Source organism: Opisthocomus hoazin, chromosome Z, assembly GCF_030867145.1.
Source record: "Opisthocomus hoazin isolate bOpiHoa1 chromosome Z, bOpiHoa1.hap1, whole genome shotgun sequence".
Taxonomy (NCBI): Eukaryota; Metazoa; Chordata; class Aves; order Opisthocomiformes; family Opisthocomidae; genus Opisthocomus; species Opisthocomus hoazin.
In genome coordinates, this window is record NC_134454.1 from 39,139,286 (window position 1) to 39,166,978 (window position 27,693).

Below are 27,693 nucleotides of genomic sequence, written 5' to 3' on the forward strand. Positions count from 1 at the left end.
AAAAAAACTGCTAATGATTGTTTTATGGTCAATGTTTAAAGAAGTAAGTTAAAATTCTCAGAAGAAGAGTTTGTGTAGAGAAAGCAAAGTTGAGGAATGTCAAGTTTCAACTGAGGTATTGTTTGAAACAATACAGGAAAGTATCACATTTGAAATTGGTTGTGAAGTGCTAAAAATTTTTTTGTGAAAATGCATGTTCATAAATCTTAAGGGTGTGTAAGTATACTCACGCTAATAATGGACACAGCAATAAATATAACAGTAAGTGGAGAATCCTCCTCAACTAAAACCACGTATTGGTTTTAATACATTTCCATAATACACATATCCATAATAAGGATATAAAGTCAGAGAAATTAAATAATTTTGATGATTCGATGTTGTCACATTTTAAGTGCTCTGAGGGAGAGTAACCAAGGAAATATTATTGATGAAGAAGCATTTTGCAAAGATCTCTTATTGCTATAACTAAGCCAGTGTAAATATTAATGCAAGACAAGTGTCAACTCTAAAGCTCGTTTTCCTTTTCTTGTGGTAGGTCAAAGCAGCAACAGGTGAAGAGGTATCAGCAGAGGATCTTGGAGGGGCAGATCTTCACTGCAGGTTTAAAGAAATATTTCCCCAGAGTTAATTTCTTCCATCCTTTAGACTTAAGTAGCGTGTATTTTATTTTATGTTTTTAACGTCTATTTAGATCTTTTAAAACTATATTTAGATTTGGAAAATTAAGATTTTCTGTGTCCTTATCTGGTGCTGATGAATCATTTTATTGTTAGAGTAGCATAGTTACCTTATGTTACTCTAGTTAGGATCTTGTTTCCTTCATATACTACTTTAAAATATTTATGTGGCTGATGTAGTGCAGCATCAAACATAAGATGGAGGACTTTTCTGTACTGTTTAATACTGAGTGTTAGCAGAATAATACACATTCACAAACATAATATATTTTGCAGATTGTGTCTTTTTACTGTCAGAATTTACTACAAACAAGATGAAAATAGCTTGTGTTTTTTGTAAGGGAATATTTGTTATCAAAACAAAGAATTCTACACTTTCTAAAATATAAAAAATGGTAAGCAAAGTTAGGTTGTACTGTACAATAAGTTAAGTATTACAGTACAATAAATGCTTAATTTTTCAGTTCAATTTACTGAAGTGAATAAAAAATTGTTTTTAACGGCAGTTCATAACATTTCAGTAAACATATGTTTTCTTTATAATTTCAAATTAATTTTAATTTCCATTTGAACAAAGTTTGTCATCTTCTATGTCGTCATTTAGATTTTTTACTTCCTAGAGGTACTATTTTATGGCATGTCTGATAACAGGAATGTACTGTTTCAAAGAAAATTTCAGGCATGGTTTTATTTTGAAAGAAATTTCATAGCAAAACATGGAGACCTGTATTGTTGCCTGTGTATTTTAAAGATAAATAGAAAACTTCTAAAGTCTTGATAGTTTTTAAAACCTCAAATTTTCATTGTCAGATTTTTTTTTTAAGTCTTCATGTTGCTGTTGTTATTTATATACAGAAAATCCGGTGTAACAGATCATTATGCATTGGATGACAGTCATGCACTTCATCTAGCAAGGAAAGCAGTAAGAAGTTTAAATCTCCGAAAGAAAATAGACGTAAGTGTATAGAATCTGAGAATACTACATTATTTAAATAAGGGGCGCTTTTCTTCACCTGATTTATACAACACTGTTTTCGTTCTGGCTTTAGACACTTTGAAAATGGAAGTTACAGTTCTTGTCCTTGAAGATTTCTCTAATGCTTCAGTTCTGCAGTTAAATTCCTGCTGCATTATTCCCAATAAAATCACTGAGATTACATGCTAGAGTGAAGCAACTAGAACAGTGCTGCAGAATCACAGAATTGCACTTTAAGATCAACCCAGTCTTGCAAGGTGCTTAGTATAATTTTAAGCCCACATGATCATTCCCATGGACTTAAAATTAGATACCTGCTGAAGTGTCTTTTTGAATACGCATTTTCTATGATTATTAATGAAAGATACAGAACTGTGGGGGTAGACCTAAATCATGTCATTGTATTGGTTTAAAAATTCCTTGTAGGAAACAGGATGGATAGCATATGGGGAAGGGAATGCCTTAACTTATTTTTGCAGGAGACACGAGAGGGTGAATTTAACATCAAAGCTCAGCAGCTGAAGTAAGGCAAGGTGTTTGCATTCAGTTGCATGGCAAAAATCTCCATCAGTTTTTCAGGATACTACCTGCCTAATAGGGCACAGGGGGAAAGTAAGCAATTGGGAGAACATACATTATTTTTTGTAACACAGAAGAGATGGAGCACTATACACAGGTATATGCAGGAGTAGAAACAATGGTGTCAATAGGTGAGAAAGTGTTACCAACCTTCAGTTTAAGAAACCTGGTCTTTATGCAAAATGAGGACAAGCCAGTACGGGCGTTTTGATGTGGTTGGTGGAGAGAAGACTGCTCAAAGCAGCTGGCAAATTAATTGTTGTTTGTTTTTTTTGAGTTGCAATGTGGACTAATAATTCCTTTATGTAAATTGTTTTGTTGAATTGCTACAGGTGACTACAGAACCATCAGAAGAGCCTTTATTTCCTGCTGATGAGATATATGGAATAGTTGGCGACCAGCTGAAAAGAAACTTTGATGTCAAGGAGGTGGGAATGTAAATGCAAGATCTGCATGCCCATGCATGCATGTACTCATTTTTTTTTGCAGGAAATCACTCTTTATGTCATCATAGTTTGTCTATAGAAATCTGATTTGGGGTATATAGTGAATATTTAAATTTCATTAAATCTTTCAGCCTTTTTTTTTTTTTAAGATTTTTTGTCCAGTGGATCCATTGCTATGGCAATGACATGTTGAAAATATAATGCTTTTTGTTTATACTTTTAAGAAGAGTGAGCAAAGATGAGAGATTGATAACATTCTGAAAAAAGTGACGGAAAATAGGGAACTTTGCATTGGCAAAGCATTGTATGGACTTGCCAAGTGATATGGTAGCTTTCTTTTTCTGTTAATCCTGTGAAAGTAAAGATCAAATATTTAAAAATATATGGAGTATAAGCACCCCAAACATTTCTATGCTCTCCCAACCGCATATGGATACTATTGTACTCTACTGCAGGTCTAGTGTAGTTACTTGGCTCAGTACCCTCATCCAAGACCACATCCTATGTCAGATTTTGCGTAGATCCCATATTCAGAGCCTTTTTCACTACCAACCAACTGTTTCTTTTAGAAAGAGTCTTAGTATGTACCTTCTAAAATACTTCATCAGAAATTACTAGGATTTGCTTTTTGTTAAGGGAAAAAAAGGTGAACACTTAATTATTAAGTCTCACTTGCACTATGCTCTGCAAAGTTGTAATAGTTTGGATTTATGATCTTTTAAAGTTGAAATGAGTATCTTCTGGCAAATTTCTTGCTAGCAATGGGTCTATGTTTATATAAAATGGCTCCTTTGCATCTCTGAGAAACCTCAGAACAGATCTTCATTATTTTTGTATGTCACAAACTTAAGCAAAGCTGAAAATAAACTTATCTGTAAGAAAGTGACTCATGGCTGTATACGTTTTTCTCTTTATGTGAGTCTACTGATTAATGTTTAATATAACCAGAGGTAGCAGTTTTTCTTTGAAATTTAACTAATCAGGAAGACTTTGTTTCTGTGTAATTTGAACTGTTCTGTTAGATTATTCTTAATCTTGAAATTCCATTTTTTAGAAACATGTAGATAAATCACACTTTAAAAGTAGATGGGCTTTGCCTGCCATCCAGACTATTTATATGGCAGTCTGCTTGATGGTCTCTAAATAGAAAGCATTTATTTTAAGTTAAATGTTAGCATGGTCTTTCTTTCTAAACAAGTTAACAAGTATGAAGGATTAGGAATTTTATTTCATTTTTCTATCTTTTCTTAAGGTCATTGCTAGAATTGTAGACGGAAGTAAATTTGATGAATTCAAAGCCTTGTATGGGGATACTTTAATTACAGGTATTTAGAAATATTATTATAATTGTTCTATGTATGTTCTTACTGGTTTTATATTTGTATTCGTTCTGTTAGGCTTACCCATTGATATTTTTTATAACTTTTCTTCAAAAGAATAGCAGTTTCTGTTACCAAGAGAAAATGTTACCTTTATATGCTATGGTAAAATAAATATATGTGAGAACTTACAAATTTATCTTTCCTCTTCAGGATTCGCAAGAATATTTGGTTATCCAGTAGGAATTATTGGAAACAATGGAGTTCTTTTCTCAGAGTCAGCAAAAAAGGTAAATAAATAGATTATTAGCTTCTTTGACATTGAGAAACAAAACTTCCGGTGAACAATTTGCTCTTGAAATGAAGAATTTTTTAAATAATGCAAGTGGACTGGTTCCATGTTTTTCATGTAAACATGGAATAGCTTAATAAGCTGTGGAATTAATTAACCATATTTTAGATACAGTGTTCTATAGATTTTTCTGGTATGAAGTCAACAGGTCAATACGAAAATATAGTTAGAAAAATAGCATTTGAATTTGTGTGACCACAACACAGTTAAAATAGTATATTCTGAACTTTACAGCTATTACAGGAAAAGTCCACACTGATTGCAGAGTGGTTGCTTACTATGTTGTTCTATGTTGTTTGGTTTAGTTCTTTATTTTTTCAAGAAACTGCTGTCAGTTGAATTTTTTGTAATAGCAATTATATATGGTACTTTTGGCCTAGCAGGCTCCTTAAACTAGTGATGAGGAAATCTGCATTGAAAATCTATAGGAAAAAGGAAGCCTTGATGAGAGGTTTGGAGAAAGGGAGTAATTTTATTTGATTTACTGCTGTAGTAAAATAATAAACAAAAAGTTTCACGTACTGAAGCAATACTTTCAACTTGGAGCACTACAGTAAGTGACATTGTTTTGGGCTAGCATTTGTTTTAACACAGCTATTTCCAAGTTGAAAATAACTCAGTATTTATAATACTTTCAGTATTTTTCTGGTAATTTAGTGCTGCAATTTTTTTCCTGCCTGTGAAAAAAATATAAGGAATTTTCCTCTGCTGACTTTTGCTAGCATATCAGAAGACATGGTCAAGTTTCACTTGCTTCACTTCTAGAGAAACCTTTGTTGAGGATGTTGTTTCTATAAGCATCATAATCTAACAATACTCCTTTTTTTCTCTTTTCCATTTTTGTAATGCATTGTGACACATCTTTTTCCCATGATCGTCACTGTGCTTTTTGAGTGCTTCTCTGAAAAAGCTAGCTAAATATTAATGATTTCTCTCTCTTTTTCTTCTTTTTGTAAATTTTGCTGGTTCTGTATTGTGAAAAGGTTAGAGGTTTTTTCAGTTGCTGTGCTACATAGCTTTTTTGGTTTTTTATCAGCAGTGTGTAAATAACATGAGGAACTTTATTGATTTAGATTATTTCTAGTTGAAACAGAAGCTTGGAATCCACTATTTGTATGTTTGCTAGGAAAATGTTCTTTTCCTAGAAAATGGGGAGAGGACATCTGCCCTGAGGAAGAGTGTTACAGCAATTGGCAGGGCCATGAGAAAATGGGGGGGGAGGGCCTTTCCCAGTTTCAGAGAATAGTTTTCTCTTGTATAGGAAATGGGCAGATTTGTTTTTTCTGACTGGGTGGCTTAATTTCCATGACACAGTCTTGCAAAACTCAATTCAGATGCCACACTGTGAAGCTGTCTGTGGTTTAACTACGTATCAGCTGAGTCAAACAGTAGAGCTTTCTAGTATCAGCAGTAATGCTTTTTAGGGATATTATTTCTGCTTTACCCTTGGACTCACACATTTTTGGCATTTTCTTACTTCTGCTAGAGTGAATGCATGTTTTTGCAGTTGACTTTGGATGAAGCAGAAGTAGTACAGCACTTCATGATACAAACAACTCCCGCAGACTTCAGCGAAAGCAGACTTGTCACAGACTTCAGAGTAGTGATAGCTTTGCTGATCCAACTTTCAATGGCTTACCTTTTTTTATTATTATGTTTTTATTTCCTCTCCACAGGGTACACATTTTATCCAGTTGTGTTGCCAGAGAAATATTCCCATTGTGTTTTTGCAGAATATTACAGGTGAATAAGCTCAATATTTTGAAGTTTCATTGTGTTGTAGGCTTTGCTGTTAACTGTTGAGGCTATGACTTTTAGACAGCAGCTTGTGTACTTTGTTGTACATGCATCTACATCCTGTTTGGAAATCAGCCTGTCAGCAGCTGCTGGACGGCCTTGTCTTGCAATTTGTTCTCATTTTTTTCTGCATGTGCTATAAAACACATAGTATGACATACAGCACAGTATAATAATAGAAGTTAGTGAGCCTTTTTTTCGTATTGTAATTCTGTAGGTTTCATGGTTGGTAGAGAATATGAAGCTGGAGGAATAGCAAAAGATGGTGCCAAGATGGTAACAGCTGTAGCTTGTGCCAGTGTACCTAAAATAACAGTGATTATCGGTGGGTCTTACGGAGCTGGAAACTATGGGATGTGTGGAAGAGCATATAGGTAAGTGTTACTTCAAATTGTAACAGGGATAAGACGAAGTTAAGAGAACATAACCTTGAAGTACCATTCTGAAAAACTATCTAAACTCTTGCAGAAGTTGCGCAGTTTGACAAACAAAACAGTTCTCAGTGAATATGGCCATAAGTAAATAACAACCCGACAAACCTATAGAGGTTGGTAGGGTCAGGATTAACCTTTAATTAGGCGATGGAGGAGATCTTCTAACATGTAAACGTGCTAACATACTTTTCTCCCATTTTAGCTCTTGGAGGAAAAATTGTACAGTCCTCAACAATCATTAGGCAGTATGGGCTGGTCCGTTATTCTACATTCATACAAAGAATATCAGCTTGTGTAAAAAATCCTTACTCACTCTAATGAGCCTGTTTTTATGAGTCATGTTTGCAGAACCCCTAAGGATTTTTTGGTTTTGACCCTTCGGACATGACTCACATAAATTTTTTTTTCATTTTTCAAGGTCTCTGATACTAGAAGTTGGTGATATTTTTAAAGAGAAAAATTCCTGGGGGGCTGTGAAATGAAGAGACTCAAAGAGAGAAATTTTTAAGGTGCATGAACATAGGAAGTGAGCAGAATTTTTGCATTTTTGAACATAATGCATTGAAGTACATTAATTTGCATTCTTTAAAAAACAATACTTTGTAAGATTGTCATGCATAGAGAGGAATTCTCAGCTGAATGAGAATTAGTTCTTTACTAAGACGTAAGGCAATGTCTTACTTTAACTTTTAATATGTGTCTTTGCAGTCCAAGATTTCTTTATGTGTGGCCAAATGCTCGCATATCAGTGATGGGAGGGGAACAAGCTGCAACTGTTCTAGCTACAATAGCTAAGGACCAGAAAGCAAGGGAGGGAAAACAGGTACATCATTCTTCTTTCATTGGCAGTGATGTCATTATCATTTACTCTTTCACTGGAGTTGTTCACTTGATCAGCAAGGATGTTACAGAGTGAGACACCAATGAAGTGTTATTCTCCCCATGCCACCTAGTGCACTGACAAACATGAAGCACTTGTGAAATGTTACTGTTTATGGCTTATGAATGTGAGGACTGTTCATGGCATTTCTTGTCTTTGCTTAAAAAGAGGAGTATTTCTCATCATATTTTTGTATTTTGTGCACCAGATTATTAGTTCTGCCCAAGACGAGCAGCCAGGGATCCTCTCTGGTTTGGGAGTATGAGGAGGAATGTGTGAGAACAAAGTATCTTCTCAATTATTTTTGAAGTAGGCAGTTTTATAGAAAGCTGATGTTCAAATTATTCAGTGACTGAGAATCACGAAACAGCAGAAGTCTGGAGAGGTTTGGAAAAGGTTTTGACTCATTTCTACATTTTAATTGAAAATTAGTGGTATTTTGTTTAATAATCGTTTCTAGTTTCTCTGTACACTCTTTTCTGTTGTGTTTTTTAAATTACATGGTTCATGTTTATATTGGTGCCTTGGTCCCATCAGATATGATTTTATTGCTTGTACTTATCATGAGTAGTTAGTTATTCAAAATAAGCGATATGTCTGCGTTACCACAACAGTTCTTTTTTCTACTCTTTACTTGGGCTTTCTGTGGATAGAATATATTCACCCTCATCTCTCTTTGTCTTAATTTCCCAAATCCTTAGGATGGACAGGATAATACCCAGAAAGAAGTTCGAGAAAAATAATTGTAGGTAATGGCAGGAAAATGTGTTAGGAACTTGAAAGTTTTCTGTATTACAGTGGTGATCGCTCAGGATCACAGAGGAACCCAGTGTTAGAATAGCAGAGACTTGTTTTATTAAAAAATCTTGCCAAAGGCAACTCAGAACAGGGTTTATTCAGTACAGTGGCTTCAGTCGTTTTGCAGATGCTAATACTCAATTATTCTTCTACTCAGTTAAGAGTATTTTTACTCTCCTTTTCCCACCAACCTGTTTTGAAAAGTAGTATTTTAATTTCATTGTCAAATATGCCAGATTTATAATTGCGTGTAAAAAGGGGGGAAGACTTTGGGGAAATCGTTTAGGCAGTTTCTTCAGGTTTGATGCTGCATATAAAGCTCTGCTGTCATTGTGGAAGAAGATATTAACAAGTATCTTACCTGTGTTTGTTTATTTGCCTGTTTTTTTAGTTATCCGAGGCAGATGAAGCAGCTTTGAAGGAGCCAATCATTAGGAGGTTCGAGGAGGAAGGAAACCCTTATTATTCCAGTGCAAGGTAATATATAAATGACTTCTTGAAGACTTAATTGTAATCAGAGGACATAATAGTAACATCTAAATCTTGATGTTGAAGAACAGCATAACAGATCGGTCTGGAACAAAGAGTATTTTTGATGTGCAGGAGTTCAACACAGCAAGCTTCAAATCAATGTTTTGTCTGTCTTGTCTCTGAGACTTGCTAGTATGTACTCTTTCAGAAGAAGGCATGCACTTGCAGAACTGCTGGTTCTGTAAGTAGTGATATGATAGCATGGAGTTTATATTCTATGTATTTTATTCTGGGTAAGTTTTGTATCGTTCTTCCCAGTGTAGTGTCTCGTCACCTTTCTAAAGCCCATTGAACAGTGTAGCAAGTGGCTGCATGTGTGTTAGGAAGAATTCCTTTTAGCAGGATTCTGCAAGTGTAAGAGGCCAGTGGTAAAGGAGACATTTCAGGAAGACCTGAAGCCATTTGCAAATCTCAGGTGGTGGTCTTGGTAGGTGACTGTACTGGATGATAGCAATTTGGATGGGGTATTAGCTGATGCTAATATTAATTAGCTCAGGTTAGTGGAATAATAGTAAATGCCCAGGAACTAGTTAGGCTAATGAAGTAAGGTGGCATGCTGGAGCGTTACCTCTGGAACCACGGAATCACAGAATGGTTTGAGTTGGAAGGGACCTTAGAGATCATCTAGTTCCAACCCCCATGCCATGGGCAGGAACACCTTCCACTAGGCCAGGTTGCTCAAAGCCCCATCCAACCCGGCCTTGAACACTTGCAGGGTGGGGCACCCACAGCTTCTTCGTGCAGTGTGTGCCAGTGCTTCACCACCCTCATGGTAAACTAGCTTGGAGGCTTTTCTTAGCCTCTCATTGTTACTCTGCCACCCCATCTGCTACCAGTGCTTGATGATTTAACCCTAACATATTCTTCATGTGGTCTACGGGTGCTGTTCATCTACTCAAACCCTGGCGACAGGTACCATGGCTACTGACTCCAGTGACAGGCGTTGCAGCTGAACCAGAGAACCAACCCATGCCAGTATCTGTTGTCTCGATACAGAAGAAGGAGGTTATCCCCTTCTACAGTGCTAATCTTCCTGCACATTTTGCCATTTGTAGTATTGAAAGCTAGTTCTCCACAGGCTCTCAGCTGATGGTAGAGGGTGGTGTTATAATAATGGGGCTTTACTGTGCCTCTGTGGCTTCTTACTTTGCAGAAAGAGTATTAGCCTATACAGCTGTGGAGTCTGCCATATGTATGGTTTTGTGTAGCTGAATTTGAATGACTGATGGTTTTCTGAACTGCAAGCTGGGTAGTCTGGAAACAAACTGAGTACAGAGTGGTTGGGATGTGATAAATTACAACGTGGGCATCATGGGCAGAAATTATGTGAACAGGTGGGTGCAAGATACTCTGTCAGTGTCATGGAGATGCCAATAAGAGAAGGCGGTTTGGGGGCCTTTTGTCTAACTTGATACCTGCCTAATCTCCTGTATGATGAATCTGATAGAGCAGCAACAGCAGCAGCATAGCTTCAGCGAGCTCCTTTGTGGTGTTTATCATGATCTGAAGGAAGATAGAAAATTAATGGTAGCTTTTACTCTGTTTTCTGTTGGGATAGTGGAATGAACTTAACTGAAATAATCATACCTGGAGGATCTATGTATTCATTTTAATGTTTAATCAAATGAGTGTCTTCATCCAAGTGGAAGCTCTTGCCATCTTGCTGTGTCTGGTGTTGTGATGGGATAATATCCTCGGTAGGCTATGTAGCACAGGGTTTTCTCGTGTCATCCAGGCAGATTTCACTGGTGCAGCCGTATAGCATGTGGGTCATGGAATTGGGGAAGGTTTTAATCTTGTCCCTGTTCAGTCTCTGCTACTGGCAGAGGACTGTTTGGTAGTGTTGCAGAGTCATGGATCTCAGCTTCTTGAGGTTTTATGTGTGCATACAACCCCCACTGCTACTAAGTTAGAGTTTATTGGGGTTTTTACTTGTAATCAATAAGGATACTTCTGTGAAATCCTGAATTGTTATTGACATGGACTTTCTAGTGACACGCTGGTTTTGATTTTTTTTTAATCTTTTTAATGAATTTAAATTTCATAGGGTTTTCCTAAAATTTAGAGATGGTGTCAGCTGTTAAAAACTTTTGTGCTGTCTCTTTTAGCACCCCTTAAAATCAAGCCTAGTACCTGTGTCACAAAACCTTGTGCCCTGAGGCAAGAAGGAAAAATGAAAACACATACTGTCATCTTTTATAACTGAGTTTTAATGAGAAGAATTTTCCACTGATACAGTAACATTAAAAAAATGACTCAAACTGTCTGTATTTAAAATTAATCCCTAGCATGGAGGAGAAGATGAATGGCTTGATGTTTTTTTACATTTGCTTTTTTTAATATGTTCACTGGAAACATAGTCATAGTCTCTTTGTTCTTATGATGGAAAATAATTGGATTTATTTAACATATGATATATTCAGTATATTAGCAATATAAAAACTTGTCCTCTCGTAAAAATCAACAGCTCATTGTCAGTATTTAAGTTACTAATTTGCAAAAAAGTAGTTTTACATCTAAGATTAAGGTTAGGATTAAAAAAAGTCAGATTCTAAGTGTTTTATAATATCCAGTAAATATTTGACACCAGCTTTGTGCTCTCACTGAGCAACGTTTACCAGTTAATGTTTCCAGAATGTCTGGCCATTTTGTGAAGTTAGGTTGCAAATCCAGAAGGCTCTTCGGTAAATAGCCTAGGGGTTAGGAAATGCTCTTAATGCTAGGTTGATGTCCTTCATTTAAAAAAGCAAGGTAGTTACGTACTTCTTATTGTGCCTGTAGCTGGGAAGGGAAACTTAATGTGCACAGATGCGAGCTGCCTGAGAACTACGGTGTATCTGGGTTGCATGTGGTTGGGTTCATGTGATGCTGCACTCAAGCTAATAAGCGTAGCTGAGGCATGAAGTCAAATGTCAGAGCTGAAATCCCACTGAGGTTCATCTGGCTAAAAGCAATGAAAGTTAAATGCCCCTTTTCACTGAGGAGTGCTGGAGAGAACAGTGTGTGACTGGCTTAGGTCAAGACAGTCCAGGCTTGTTTCTCTCTCTCTTCCATCCCTGTAGGTGCAATCTGCGTTGTCTAGGAGCTCTTAATTGCTCTGTGCTGTTGCATAGAGATAATTGGGTGCATCGGTAGATATTCTTAGGTTTTCTGCCCTGATTTCATGCCTTCCTGACAATATTACCACGTATGTGCCTTGTTCCTTCATTTATTGCTAATTCCTAAGCAAGATGTCAGACCGACAGCTCAAAAGTTTTCATTACAGTGGAGCAGGCTGCCCAAACAGAAACAATGAGATGAAGTGGGATTACAGTTTTTGCAGCAAGTAGTGTACCTGAGGGAGGGATTTAGCCACCTTGTACCTTGGAGCCAACCCGTTTGTCCGTGAACATCAGCAGCTGATTATTGGCAAGCATTCACTGTACGTCAGGGAGAAGTAACCTGTTCCCTTTGCTCTCTCTTGCCACTGAGCAGAAAGAGGGGACCTAAGAGATGAGGGGGAATGGAAACGGGTGCCTGCTCGGGGTGGTAAGCGAATCGCCCCCCGGCCTCCCTCACCTGCCCAATTGCCCTTAAGCAACAGATATGGGGCTCTGGAATGTGAGGGACCGGCCACAGAGGATGTGGGTGAAGGTGAAGCTCTATCCGGGGGGTTGCCTAGGACGAGTCAGTCAGCCCCACGTATTACGACTGCCTTGGCTAAGAAAAAAAGAAGGGTCATTGTCATAGGCGATTCCTTTCTGAGAGGAACAGAGGGCCCGATCTGCCGACCGGACCCATCCCACAGGGAAGTCTGCTGCCTCCCTGGGGCCCGGGTTAGGGATGTTGCGAAGAAACTCCCTGGTCTGGTGCCGCCTTCTGATTATTACCCCCTCTCGGTAATGCAGGTTGGCGGGGATGAGATAGCAGAAAGAAGTCCCAAGGCCATCAAAAGGGACTTCAGGACACTGGGGCAACTGGTTGAGGGATCAGGGGCGCAGGTGGTGTTTTCCTCTATCCCATCAGTGGCAGGGAACAGCACTGAAAGGGGCAGGAAAACTCACCTGGTTAACAGGTGGCTCAGGGACTGGTGCCATCAGTCAAATTTTGGCTTCTTTGATCACGGGGAGGTGGACACAGCACCGGGCCTGCTGGCAACAGGTGGATCGCAGCTATCTCAAAGGGGAAAAAGGATTCTTGGCCACGAGCTGGCGGGGCTCATTGAGAGGGCTTTAAACTAGGTTCGAAGGGGGAAGGGGACATCACCCACCTCACTAGGGACGAGCCCAGGCTTGGCGTGCCAGGGTCAGGGGTGAGATTCAGCCCAGCTCAAGTGTGTTTACACCAATGCATGTAGCATGGGCAATAAACAGGAGGAGCTGGAAGCCATTATACAGCAGGACGGCTATGACTTGGTCGCCATCACAGAAATGTGGTGGGACAACTCGCATGACTGGCATGCTGTCATGGATGGCTACAGACTCTTTAGGAAAGACAGGCCAACAAGGAGAGGTGGGGGAGTTGCTCTGTATGTGAGGGAGCAACTGGAATGCATTGAGCTTGGCCTGGGAGCAGATGAGGAATGAGTTGAGAGCTTATGGGTTAGAATTAAGGGACAGGCTCATAAGGGTGACATTACGGTGGGTGTGTACTACAGGCCACCTAACCAGGAGGAGGAAGTTGATGAGGCCTTCTACAGGCAGCTGCAAGCAGCCTCACAGTCACAGGCCCTGGTTCTCATGGGGGACTTCAACCACCCTGACATCAGCTGGGAAGACCATACAGCTAGGCAGGCACAATCCAGGAGGTTCCTACAGAGCATCGATGATAACTTTCTGATGCAAGTGGTGGAGGAACCAACAAGGAAAGGCACTCTGCTGGACCTCGTGTTAACAAACAAGGAGGGACTGGTGGAGGATGTAAAGGTTGGAGGTAGACTCGGCTGCAGTGACCGTGAAATAGTCAAGTTCAGGATCCTGCGTGGAGGAAGCAGAGCGATAAGCAGGATCAAAACCTTGGACCTCAGGAGGGCTAACTTTGGCCTCTTCAGGGAGCTACTGGGAGGAATCCTGTGGGACAGGGCTCTCGAAGGCAGGGGGGTCCAAGAGTGCTGGTCGCTCTTTGAACGTCACTTCCTCCATGCTCAGGAGCGATGCATCCCCCTGAGAAAGAAATTGAGCACAGGAGGCAGGAGACCTGCATGGTTGAACAAGGAGCTTCTAGCAGAGATCAGGTGGAAGAGGAGGGTCCATGGAATGTGGAAAGAGGGGCAGGCCACTTGGGAAGAGTACAGGAATGTGGCCAGAGCATGCGGGAATGCGACGAGGAAGGCCAAAGCCCACCTGGGATTGAAGCTGGCAAGGGATGTCAAAAACAACAAGAAGGGCTTCTTCAACTACATCAGCAGCAAAAGGAAGGCTAGGGACAATGTGGGGCCACTGCTGAATGAGGCGGGTGTCCTGGTGACGGAGGGTGCGGAGAAGGCAGAGCTACAGAATGCCTTCTTTGCTTCAGTCTTCAGTGCTAAGACTGGCCCTCAGGAATCCCAGGCCCTGGAGGTAAGAGAAGAAGCCCACAGAGAGGATGACTTTCCCTTGGTCGAGGAGGACTGTGTGAGGGATCACTTAAGCGATCTGGATGTCCACAAATCCATGGGCCCCGATGGAATGCACCCACGAGTGCTGAGGGAGCTGGTGGATGTCTCCATCATCTTTGAGAGGTCCTGGAGGACAGGAGAGGTGCCCGAGGACTGGAGAAAGGCCAGTGTCACTCCAATCTTCAAAAAGGGCAAGAAGGAGGACCCAGGGAACTACAGGCCGGTCAGCCTCACCTCCATCCCGGGAAAGGTGATGGAGCAGCTTATCCTGGAGGTCATCAACAAGCAAGTGGAGGAAAAGAAGGTAATCAGGAGTAGTCAGCGTGGATTCACCAAGGGGAAATCGTGCCTGACCAATCTGATAGCTTTCTACGATGGCATGACTGGCTGGGTAGACGAAGGGAGAGCTGTGGCTGTTGTCTACCTTGACTTCAGCAAGGCTTTCGACACAGTCTCCCATAACATCCTCCTAGGGAAGCTGAGGAAGTGTGGGCTGGATGAGTGGTCGGTGAAGTGGATAGAGAACTGGCTGAATGGCAGAACTCAGAGGGTTGTCATCAGCGGCGCTGGGTCTAGTTGGAGGCTGGTGACAAGTGGTGTCCCCCAGGGGTCAGTACTGGGCCCAGTCTTGTTTAACTTCTTCATCAATGACCTGGATGAAGAGTTAGAATGTACCCTCAGCAAGTTTGCTGATGACACCAAACTGGGAGGTGTGGTAGCTACACCAGAAGGCTGTGCTGCCATTCAGCATGACCTGGATAGGCTGGAAAGTTGGGCAGAGAGGAACCTGATGAGGTACAACAAAGGCAAATGCAGGGTCCTGCACCTGGGGAGGAACAACCCCATGCATCAGTACAGGCTTGGGGCGGACCTGCTGGAGAGCAGCTCTGCAGAGAGGGACCTGGGTGTCCTGGTGGATGACAGGTTGACCATGAGCCAGCAGTGTGCCCTGGCTGCCAAGAAGGCCAATGGCATCCAGGGGTGCATTAGGAACAGTGTGGCCAGCAGGTCAAGGGAGGTTCTCTTTCCCCTCTACACTGCCCTAGTGAGGCCTCATCTGGAGTACTGTGTCCAGTTCTGAGCTCCCCAGTTCAAGAAAGGTGAAGAGCTGCTGGAGAGAGTCCATCAGAGGGCTACGAGGATGGTGAGGGGACTAGAACATCTCTCCTACGAGGAGAGGCTGAGGGAGCTGGGTTTGTTCAGCCTGAAGAAGAGAAGGCTGCGAGGGGACCTTATAAATGCTTACAAATATCTGAAGGGTGGGTGTCAGGAGGATGGGGCCAAACTCTTTTCAGTGGTGCCCAGTGACAGGACAAGGGGCAATGGGCACAAACTGATGGAAAGGAAGTTCCGTCTGAACATGAGGAAGAACTTCTTCCCTCTGAGGGTGACGAAGCCCTAGAACAGGCTGCCAAGGGAGGTGGTGGAGTCTCCTTCTCTGGAGATATTCAAGACCCGCCTGGACAAGGTTCTGTGCAGCCTGCTGTAGGAGACCCTGCTTCGGCAGGAGGGTTGGACTAGATGACCCACAGAGGTCCTTTCCAACTCCTACCATTCTGTGATTCTGTGAAGGATGCTTCCTGTCTGGTCCCAGGCACAGTAAAAAAAACCAAAACAGTTCACCATCAACTAAATGTCAGGGTGCTGTGTTGAAACTGAATCGGGACAGCCTTGGTTTTGTCACATGCTAACTAGATCCCTCCACCAAAAACACCAATGAGAAAACTCCCAACAAACATATTTGCATTACTGAGGGAAAGGAATGATAGATGGGCAGAAAGACTGCTGTCTGCATCGCTGCTTGGGTGCAGCCAGTTTGGAGGCTCACTCACGCTGTCCTCTTGCCAAGATACGGGGACAAGTCTGCTTCACCCCTAATGTTCGTAGAGATTGATGTGACCCTTCCAGTTTACTTCATTAGGCTTTGATTCAAGCTTTTAGCAGTAATGAGGAGAGGGAAGGAAAATTCCCTAATGGTCTTAAAATACAAGCAAATTTACCCATTTACTCTGCTTATATAATTTTGCTTTTAAGTTATGACTTATTGTATGTACAGGATGTCAATACTGTTCCCTGCAGTTGTGTTTTCTAATCAAACTTTAATCAATTATTCAAATAGAGCCTATCACAGTGAGCTGTCTTAATTAACGGGAGTCATTAGGCAGCACCCTCTTTAATGAGTTATATTAATCTGCTTACAGATTTCTAAAAGGATTTCAGCAGTTCGCATCTTAACAAATTACATGAGCATTTTACTTTTGGGGACTTCATTTCTTTTACTCACAGTGTCTTGGTTACAAATATTTTATGAGTGTATTTGTGACTCATGTTCTAGCAATGGAGTTTTAATAGATAGTTTAATTATTAATGTTACATCCCGGTAGAGAATGTAGTTTTGTTTAAACAAAGAGAAGCAGAAGCCAGGGGTGACCATATGAAAGCAGCTTGACTTCCATGCAATATAAAATCTTTGTGGTTGTCAATATAAGTTAATTGTGTTGTTACAAAAAAACAAATCTGCCATTAGAACGTGCTTCATGCTTGGAAATGTTTATTACAGTGGTAGTCACTAGGAAGTTGCAGCTTGGAAGGTATCGCGTTAAATTGGTGATTCTTTTTGATTCAATTAATCCCTGCCCTCCCTAGGCTCTTGGCAGATTTATTAAACACTTCCAGGAAGTATGAATTCCTTCATTCAGTGTCAATGTGTTTCATAAATAAAAAGTTAATTGCAAGTGTTCATTTAAAAAAAATGATATGCAGAGCAAACAAACCTGTAACAGTAAAAAAAAAAAAAACAGAACCAACAAATTTGTGTAAAAATATAAATTACTATATTTCAAATTGTTCTTACAGAGGTGTTTTTTTTCCACAGTCCTAAGAAAAAGGGATTGTGGTTGATTTGACCTCACAAAACTACTTTGCTTTTCGCTATTAATAGGGATCTTATTTATCCCTTCGACAGATTAGTCTGACTACATTCATCAAAACTAAATCAAGATCTAAAATAGCGTAAGAAGAAGGAAAGAAAAGCATATGCATTAAACTTTGGTAATGCATACTTTGTGATGTTGATAGTACAGGAAATATTCTGTCCTGGCCACTCTATCATGCTAGATTATATGAACAGGTATAACCGCTATCTTGGGGGAAAAGAAGAGAACTCAAACAACTCTTAAGTAAGTCTCAGTAAAATGAAGTTGTACTTGGTCCTTTGGTTGTTTTGAACAAAAAAGCTTCTAATAGTTTTGCTATAAGGTAAGAAGCACTTACTCTGAGTCTCTTTTCAATGGAGTATTGTTAAAAAATGCTGAAACATTTAAATTATTTATTTCTTCAAATTTAAAGCTACAGGTAGGAAAAAAGTTATTGACAGGAGCAAGACTGCAAGAGATTATACCATACTCTTTATCCAGAATATGATTAGACAATTCTTTTGTGTCGTCTGCAACAGAATTTGCTGTTAGTACCACTTCCATGCAGGCGCAAGCGTGGCTCTTGGAATGTTCCAAGGGACAGCTTACTAGCCCACTAGAAAAAAGATACTTGCTGAGAATCCTAAAATAAGAACAGATTAGACAACGCTACAGCTTCCTTATATTTGTAGTGTGGATTTATATCAAACTTTTTCCCCTTGAAAGAATTTTTTTTTTCCCAGACTTGTTTCTGTGCTAGTTGGGACCTGCAAGCCAGGTCAGTAAGTGCCACAGCTACTGTGGTGTAAAATTTCTTTAATCAAGCTTTTTTTTTCAGTCCCGAAAAAGAAACGGTGTAATTTTGCCCAGTTAATGGCAAAGTCTTCTGTTCTCCAAACCCCTTTCTCCCTTTGTGCTTCAGCTTCGCTTTTGTGCCCCGTTTAGGATAACAGCTTCCTCTACTTGGGGAGCTGTACCATGAGAAGATGTATTTATAGTAGAGTGTTCTTTCTCAGTAGCATATCTTTTTTTCTTCTCCCTCTGCTAGTTGGAGAACAGACTCCAAAGCTGAGTCTGAACCCTTGTGTCTCAGGTGTCCTTTATTACAGTTCCACTTTGTTCATCCTAGGATAGATACATGTATTTGTTGTAAAATAAAAAGTATACATTGTCAGTTTCTTAATATTTTTATCTGATTTGATGAATATTACTTTCACAGCAGATGGCAAAATAAAGCAAAGATGGAAAACACTCAAGTGTCTGCTGCTGCCTTGAGCTTATTACTAGCATGTATTTATGTACAGTTTGCAGTCCTCTGTCTTTTGGGGGTGAGGGTGGCACATTGAGCATTGAGAGAAGAGTGCAAAATACGTAGTTTCCTGTCTAATAAATTTTTTTTCAATTAATCTTCAAACAGTTGGAAATTTGCAGCTGGGAAACTGCAGTTAGAAAGGAACGGCTGTGCTTTCTCTTTGTAGAGTCAGTCTTAGCTCCCTATTCATTAGCTCCCTATTCATGAACCTTTCTTGTATTTTTAAATTTTCCACAGACAAAGAATTAAACATAAGCCAACACTGAAATAAGTTCAAAAAAGAATGCAAAATAAATCTCTCTAGGAGCATCACTGTCTTAACTAAAGATAATGTGCATATGTTTTGCAGACCCTGATTAAAATGCATACTTGTTTAAGCAAGACTTGGGTTGCAATCAGCAGTGGTATCTTGTTTACATATCTTTCTGGGGAGGTAGTAGTTATACAATATTTACAGTTTTGTCACCTGCTGGTGGTTTTGACATGGATTTTATTTTGGGTAGGATGAAGCTGTCATTGGGAACTGATGTCAGAAGTACTTCAATTTTTTTATAATATCAAATTATTTATAAGTGTGAGTTTGGGGACTTGGGAATTTGGCATTTGCTCATTCATAATTTAATTGCCTTGAGGGCTGGGTTAAGGACACTATTATCTTACTGTTGTTTAGAAATGGACTTCAGAAAAAATAAATGCAACAAATACTGGAAGTACTTGAAATTTACTCTGGCTCTTCTAATGATGAAAGAATTAACGCTTGTATCATCCTCATCTAGCAGCTGAACTAACCTGAATAATGTAAATAATGATGTGTGAGAGTGTTTAAAATACTAGCATTCTTAATAGAAGAAGATAGGCAATTGGCAAAAGGTCATTTTCCATGTGAATATTAAAAAACAAAGAGAGTCTCTTTTCTCTAAGGTGATGACTTCATACTAAAAAGAAGTGTGAAGAATCTCATTTAAAATATGTAGACCTGACGTTGTTCATTTATCCAAAATTTATACTCTGTTCTAGAAGACAAATTCCACAGAGTAATATGCATCGTTCTATTGCATTGTTGGTTAAGGTGAATTAACTCCATGGCTTCAAGTATAATTTAGCTTTTTAGGTCACTGTCTTTAGTATTCCAGTTCCATGTGCTTGAAAATCTACCCACTGTGTATGTTAATTTCCTTCAATTATTATTGTCTGATTATTTTTTTTTTCCTAGATTATGGGATGATGGAATTATTGATCCAGCTGACACAAGACTAGTTTTGGGCCTCAGTCTCAGTGCAGCATTAAATGCACCTACAAAGAAGACAGAATTTGGGATTTTCAGGATGTAAACTTCAATGTACTCTCAGAATTGCCTCTGTATATTTTAATTGGGCTTGGAGAGCAATCTCGCTACAGTGTCGAGGTGATTAAAAAATAAAGATCTGTACAATGCTATTTTTAATGGAAATGTCCTAATTATTTATTTTCCCTTGGTAATCGTCACACAGTGCTTCAGTGTTTTGATGCTCATTTGAGATCAGTCACTTATAGTGCTTGTATAACACTGCATTGCATGAACAAACTGCAAATTCTAGCATTATGTTTAATGTTTGACAAGAAACGATTGACACTACCTCTTATATTGACACTACCTCTTATATTGACACGACCTCTTATATGAATAAATCTGCAAAATAAGCTATATACTTGGTGCTTATCACTTCCTGTATTTCTTTTAATTCTTCTTTGTAAAACGTCCACATTTGCTAGTAAATAATTTTTGCAAATAGAAGTGCTGTAAGGGCACCCAGGGAGTTCAACACAGCATGAAATTACAGATTTAACACAGCTATTGGCGTTTTGGCCTTTCTATGGCTTTCATCCAAAAAACATTGCTCTTGTGTATGGTTCCCTGAAGTCAAAGCAGCAAGAGAACCTGATGGGTGCATACTGTTTTCTGGAAGAGCTGAGGAGCATATGCTGGTATCTGTGGGCACTGCAGGTTGCTGAGAGCACTTCTGAAGAGAGGGGTTGGCTGCAAAGGTTTTTCAACATTTTGCTGTGTGATACTTCCGGCAATTTTAGTTTCACGAAGACAGACCGTTCTCCTGACGTGTATCAGTGCTTCACCCAGAGCACATGCCTGAATCCCTCTGACTTCAGGGCTGTTGGTTAATCTTGTTTATTTATTGTAGTTTGTTTCAGTGTAATGTTTTTCAAGAATTCAGTGTCTGTCATTTCATTTGTTCTCCATAGAAACATTGCATCTTGTAGAAACTAAATGCTTGGCGTGTAGCATGCCTAGAATAAGGAGGTAAATACTGTGCTAGCTGGGACTAGGAAGCTGATTTTATCTAGCTTTGCTCTATAGGTGCCCAGATGACCATTAGAAGACTGCTACATGGCAGAAATATTCTTGACTGAGAATCAAATCCAAGAAGAGTTAACATACATGGATGGAGGTGCTATCCTGTGCTGGCCTGCGGGGAGAAGAAGGGTCACTAATACAAGTGATCATCCTGGATAGCACACTAGCTGTAGTCTTCTGGGAGTTGTGTGGCAAAGGAGATCCCCGTGGGCCCAGGATGGGGAAGGAAGGTCTGCTAACTGCTGGCCTTCGCAGCTGTGTTTTGAGCAGATGCAAAAATGAAAATGAATGCCTTCTTCAGAAGGCAAGGACTGTCTGTATTACACAGAGCCCAGCGTACGTTGAGCTGTGGGGTCTCTGGTACACCTCTACGTTGCACCAAAAGACCAGTTTTCTCTCAGAGAAATGAGAGACCATTTCCCTCATTTTACTGAGAATAAATCTGTCCAAAACCTCGTGTGTTGTGTGCCGCTGGAAAGATTACCTCTGCAGGTCTGCACACATGTAGTCTCACTGTCACTCTCACATGTGTGTTCTTAGTATGTTAAATGCATATTTAGCAGGGAGTAATAGTTGTACATACTGCAGTAAATGGCAATAAGCCACAGAGCTGTGCTTTTGTGCCACTGATTCTTGTGTCACTACGCTAATTTGCAAACATGTTGGGCATGGCCCCAGGATTTCTCTATCCTGAAAGTACAGTGGCATTATTTATGGCTGCTGGACTTCTGAAATGTCTTCAGAAGTACCCTACTTTTAAAGACATGTATATAAAATATAGCCAGGGAGAATAAAGGTTTCAGACCCTGAAATGATTGTTATTAATGGCTTCCAATAAAAAGAAACACTGTATTTTCTCCTACTACAGTCGAGTAATCAGTTCAGGCACTTGCTATCTTTCTGCTCTAAGTTAATGTGGGGGCCACTTTCCCCAGTCTGTTACCCCCAGAGCCCTAAGGAGTATGGCCTTTTTCTGCCAAGAAAATTGATCACTTCAGAATAATAATAGGGCTACAAGGATGGTGAGGGGACTGGAGCATCTCCCCTACGAGGAGAGGTTGAGGGAACTGGGCTTGTTCAGCCTGAAGAAGAGAAGACTGTGAGGGGACCTTATAAATGCCTACAAATATCTGAAGGGTGGGTGTCAGGAGGATGGGGCCAAGCTCTTTTCAGTGGTGCCCAGTGACAGGACAAGGGGCAATGGGCACAAACTGAGGCACAGGAAGTTTCGTCTGAACATGAGGAAGAACTTCTTCCCTCTGAGGATGACGGAGCACTGGAACAGGCTGCCTAGGGAGGTTGTGGAGTCTCCTTCTCTGGAGATATTCAAGACCCGCCTGGACAAGATCCTGTGCAGCCTGCTGTAGGTGACCCTGCTTCGGCAGGAGGGTTGGACTAGATGACCCACAGAGGTCCCTTCCAACCCCTACTATTCTGTGATTCTGTGATAATATTTTTGCTTTGAATATATTATTTCAGTGAGATTGGTAATGAAATCATTCTGAGTGGAAGACACTGACAGATAATCTTGGGATACAGGTAGTGGAAGTAGATACATTTGGGAGGATTCGTGCTTCTGCGAATGATAACTCCCTATCGCCAGTTACATCTGAAAGTACAGTTATTTGCAGTTACCAAACTTCTTCTTAATATGTGTGCAAGCGAGGTCAAAACATGTCTCTGAATAAGTAAGAATGTTCTGCTTTTGGAAACTTGTTAAACAAATTAAATTCATCAGCATGGGCTTAGCATCCTATCAGCATGTTCTTGTGAGGGGAGGTTACTGAGCAGGACCTTCACTGCAGGCAAAGGATTCAAGGAATCGCTACCGACTGTCGCTCCCCCACTGCGTGGCGGTCTGTGGCTGGAAAGGTCTAGCAGGTTAACGCGCTCTGCTTTGTACGCAGGCTCTGACTGTACGCGATGCACGCTGTGCATGGTGGCGCTCTGATGGCAGAGGTGGCCTCTTGCCGCCCAGAGGTTTGCGGAAAAACATTGTTCTGTGTGGACCCACCAGGCGCAAGGAGTTGGACCCTGTCCTCGTACCACGTTTGATGATGTTGGTAGATACGTTTATGCTGGGATATTACTCCATTACACAATTGTTCTCATTTTCCATTGGCATTGTTCTACTAGTAGGATATTTTTTTGATATTTAATGAAAGGCAACGTCAAATAAACCTAAATAAAAGGTAGCTGCTGCAGCATGGACATAGGCTTCCTGATGGCAGAGGCAATGCAAGAGCTGTGGGTGACTGCTTCAAGAATTGTTCTACCTGCCTCCGATATGTGCCACCTATTCACTGTAGCACTGGAGCAGCTCACAACCATTAATCTTTTTACTTACTGGAAAGGATGATACTTACGATGACACTGATTTTTCAGATGGAAGCTGAGGAGGAAGGGAAATGACTTTGCCATATCAAGTGCACAAGCTGTGGTGGACGAGGATCTCGAAATGGGTGCCGTAGGCTTCCAGGGGACCTTTCTGCTCCCATGTGGTCTCGCCTTGGGGATTGCTCTTCTCAGCTGTATGCCTTCGTCCTGTCCCAGAGCAGTGGCAAGGCCAAGAAGTTACCTAGTTCCAGCTCTCTCTGATATCTGGACATGGCCTATTTAAGGGAGGTCAACACTGGAGTGCAAGGAGTTTAAAAGGACCAATACTGTGAGCTGGAGGGTGTTTTCAAATGCCTCTGTTGAAGGGAATGGAATGCTGTGAATGAGGTGGGCTAAGCTGCTCCTCAGGTCCCTAGGGACTGTTGCAGTCATCAGGGTGCTTCTCCAGTTACCTGGGCTGAGATGGTGAATTCAGGATGGATTGTAAAAACCCAGCTGATGTCATTTTCCTTTTTATTCTCATGGCACCTAGGAACGTGCTGTGAACCACTGGGAGCTACAGTGTGGTCACCAACCAAAATCAGTGGCAGTTTGTACCGCAGACATCAAGGGCGGAGCCTCTGGTACATGGTCATTGTGAGGCTCGCGTGCCTGCTTCCAAGGCTGAAATCAGAGGTGGCTGGGGCATAGCCTCTGCAGCAGCTCTGCCCGCAGAAGTAGAGAGGCTATAAATGCAATTCCTGAGAAGCCACTGGGTGACTGCTCCCACCCCTCTTCCACCCATTGTGGGGCTGGTTTAATGGGGAATTTGTAGCCTCAGTGTTTGTGTTGGCATTTGTGCATGTGCTGTTCTTGTGAGAACCCATCTTTTATTTAGATGGTGTTTTTCCAATCTGTTAGTCATCCAGATGAATTGGTATCTCTTGCTGAAGCAGATGTTATCTTTCAAGTGTGCCTCCGGACTCAGTTATTGCTTCAAATGTGGCAGAACCCCAACTTATCTTAGATTTTCCTTGCTGTTCCAGATTTCAGCCAAAGAAATGTCTTGATTCAGAAAACCAACAGTGGTGTATTGTATTAACTCTGTTTTTTTAAAGTGAGGTTTATAAATTAAGGCAATTCAACAAAGCACTTGTAAAAGCCCGCTGCTTTTCAGCAAAGCCTTAAAGCATCCACTTAAAGCCAGATGTCTACTTCCATGGCTCTGATTCAGTAGAGCACTTGAGCAAATGCTTCACACTAATCTCTGTGGTCTAGTAGTCATAAAATCCATCCAACTTTGTGTCTGCGTCAAGCCAAAACTACAATACATAAATGCATCAGAACTGCTCAGTGGGTACCCCATTATTTTGACAGCAGCATCAACAGAAACCTCCATTATTTTCCTGCTTTTAGAAATACATTCAATTAATTGACAATGATGGAACCGTGTGATTATGAAAAGTATACGCCATGTACAACTTCAGAAACTATCCATTTGATACACAGATGTTAATGCACGTTGGCTGTCTCCTCTTTGTACCGCATCTGCACTAACATTCGTATGGGGAAAGCAAGTTAACTTTGAGAAGCTTGAATTTATGCATAGCTACAACAGAGCTATCTGAGGTCTGATGGCACATTGTGTAGATTATCTGGAGCTGAGCTCTGTAATGCTACAGACTCCCCTAATTTCATAGCCAGTTGTCTTATGACTGGCTACTGATGCTGCTGTCAAAAACTACCTGCCTTTTTGTGGCTGTAAACAGTGATTTTGCATTTTTATACCGTGACCTGGCTCTGCTCCTTGACATGGTAGCTTCTGACGCCCTTAATTAATATTCAGCTATCCTGCGTCCTATGGCTTTTTTTACCCCCCAGTGCTGGAAACCAGGTCTGCAAGAGCGGCTGAACGGGGAGCATGGTACAGTGACATCTGCAGAGACAGTGTGACACAGACAGCAACAGGCACGGAAGCGTACAGTTCTGTGGGTATCTGTAGCCAGACAGATACAATGACTTTTGGAAACAGAAATTTGTAATTGCCTCCACATTCAACAACAATTTTACTTGGGGGAGTTGGCAAATTTAGCCTTTGACACGGGAGTGCAAGTTGGAAAGAAAGCAGTGATGTTTTCTGAGCATCTCTGTGGTGTTTTCAACACTGCATGAGTAATCCTCAGACTATAAAATACTGCTTGAATTTTTGGTCAGGCTTCACAGATGCTGCTTTCAAAGTTGAAGAGGCCATATATCTGCCTCTCCGTATGAATTGTTGCGGTCTCCTTCGCCTGTGTTGTTTCTCTGCTGTAAGAAACTTTGGCAAGCCCATCGTTTCCAATTCATTTCCAGGGAGGTTGGGGAGTCTCCTTCTCTGGAGATATTCAAGACCCGCCTGGAAGCGGTCCTGTGCAGCCTGCTGTAGGTGACCCTGCTTTGGCAGGGGGGTTGGACTAGATGACCCACAGAGGGCCCTTCCAATCCCTAACATTCTGTGATTCTGTGATTCACACAGCTGCATTTTTGCTCTGTCCTGGGACATGGGGCTCGCTGTGAGTGGTTCACCACCAGCCTGATGTCTGACAGCTTAGTCTTCCCTGTGGCAAGACAAGACTGGAGGATTCGCGCAAACACACAGAGGGTTGCCACTCCGAACAGCAATTACAAACCAGACCTTTGCTGGATGCGGAGATCAATAGGAGCGTCTGGGAGGAGGTAACAGCAAGGGGTGAAGATGCAGGTCGGCAGGCAAGCAACGTGATAGGTGGAGAGATCGGAGTCTTTTTATTGTCTCCAACAAAATGGTGCTGTTGAAAATTACTTGTTATGCCACAATTCTCTTTGTCCCTTTAAATACAGCCGCCTTGTTGAGAAAAATATGTCCCTGGGCCTGATTAATTTTCTTTAACCAACTTTTTTTTGCTCATGTTGCTTTACCTTTTCAGGCTGTTCCTAAGCTGCCCTACAAACAACCAGCTAGGAGAGTTTTGTTAAGGAGGCTTTCCCAGTTCCCCCTTCTCTGGATGATCCTCCCTCCACCTCGGGAGACGGAGCCCAGCTCCTGCTGCCTCTGGCTGGAGGGTGGGAGCACTGCCGTGCCTCTGCAGAGCTGGGAGCTGGAGTGGAGCCTCCTCACAGGCAGACCTCCTTGTCTCCACAGCCATCATGCCAGAGGGACGAACGTCTCACACCCGCAAAGATGCTGCTCGGTTCCCCATGTCGCCCCAGCCTGGGCCTGGCGGCATGAGCCTGGAGAGGGCTGAACACGGCTCCTCGTCCTGCATGCTCCCCTTGGCATGCCACTGCTTTTTGCAGCAGGGGAAGCTGCTCCTGCCTCCCTCCTGCCCGCGCCATGATATCCTCCTAGGGAAGCTCAGGAAGTGTGGGCTGGATGAGTGGTCACAGAATCACAGAATCACAGAATAGTAGGGGTTGGAAGGGACCTCTGTGGGTCATCAAGTCCAACCCTCCTGCCGAAGCAGGGTCACCTACAGCAAGCTGCACAGGACCTTGTCCAGGTGGGTCTTGAATATCTCCAGAGAAGGAGACTCCACAACCTCCCTGGGCAGCCTGTTCCAGTGCTCCGTCACCCTCAGAGGGAAGAAGTTCTTCCTCATGTTCAGACGGAACTTCCTGTGTTGTCGGTGAAGTGGATAGAGAACTGGCTGAATGGCAGAACTCAGAGGGTTGTCATCAGCGGCGCTGGGTCTAGTTGGAGGCTGGTAACAAGTGGTGTCCCCCAGGGGTCAGTACTGGGCCCAGTCTTGTTTAACTTCTTCATCAACGACCTGGATAAAGAGTTAGAATGTACCCTCAGCAAGTTTGCTGATGACACCAAACTGGGAGGTGTGGTAGACACACCGGAAGGCTGTGCTGCCATTCAGCGTGACCTGGATAGGCTGGAAAGTTGGGCAGAGAGGAACCTGATGAGGTTCAACAAAGGCAAATGCAGGGTCCTGCACCTGGGGAGGAACAACCCCATGCATCAGTACAGGCTTGGGGTGGACCTGCTGGAGAGCAGCTCTGCAGAGAGGGACCTGGGTGTCCTGGTGGACGACAGGTTAACCATGAGCCAGCAGTGTGCCCTGGCTGCCAAGAAAGCCAATGGCATCCTGGGGTGCATCAAGAAGAGTGTCGCCAGCAGGTCAAGGGAGGTTCTCCTTCCCCTCTACACTGTCCTGGTGAGGCCTCATCTAGAGTACTGTGTCCAGTTCTGGGCTCCTCAGTTTGAGAAAGATTAAGAGCTACTGGAGAGAGTCCATCAGAGGGCTACAAGGATGATGAGCGGACTGGAACATCTCCCCTACGAGGAGAGGCTGAGGGAGCTGGGCTTGTTCAGCCTGAAGAAGAGAAGGCTACGAGGGGACCTAATAAATGTTTATAAATATCTGAAGGGTGGGTGTCAAGATGATGGGGCCAAGCTCTTTTCAGTG

The 27,693-nt window shown here is 41.7% G+C and overlaps 1 protein-coding gene across 2 annotated transcripts in view; it reads left to right on the forward strand.

Moving 5' to 3' along the window:
- MCCC2 (methylcrotonyl-CoA carboxylase subunit 2) overlaps positions 1-20,031 on the forward strand; it is a 41,447-nt gene extending 21,416 nt beyond the window's left edge. For both annotated transcript variants that reach the window (XM_075411097.1, XM_075411098.1), the window contains exons 8-17: positions 539-603; positions 1,536-1,635; positions 2,568-2,663; positions 3,934-4,006; positions 4,214-4,290; positions 6,029-6,095; positions 6,367-6,523; positions 7,292-7,406; positions 8,653-8,738; positions 19,808-20,031. In XM_075411097.1, the coding sequence (XP_075267212.1) occupies positions 539-603; positions 1,536-1,635; positions 2,568-2,663; positions 3,934-4,006; positions 4,214-4,290; positions 6,029-6,095; positions 6,367-6,523; positions 7,292-7,406; positions 8,653-8,738; positions 19,808-19,925 (954 nt within the window). In that variant the 3' untranslated portion in view covers positions 19,926-20,031. The remainder of the gene's footprint in view (positions 1-538; positions 604-1,535; positions 1,636-2,567; positions 2,664-3,933; positions 4,007-4,213; positions 4,291-6,028; positions 6,096-6,366; positions 6,524-7,291; positions 7,407-8,652; positions 8,739-19,807) is intronic.
- The last annotated feature ends 7,662 nt before the right edge of the window (positions 20,032-27,693 follow it).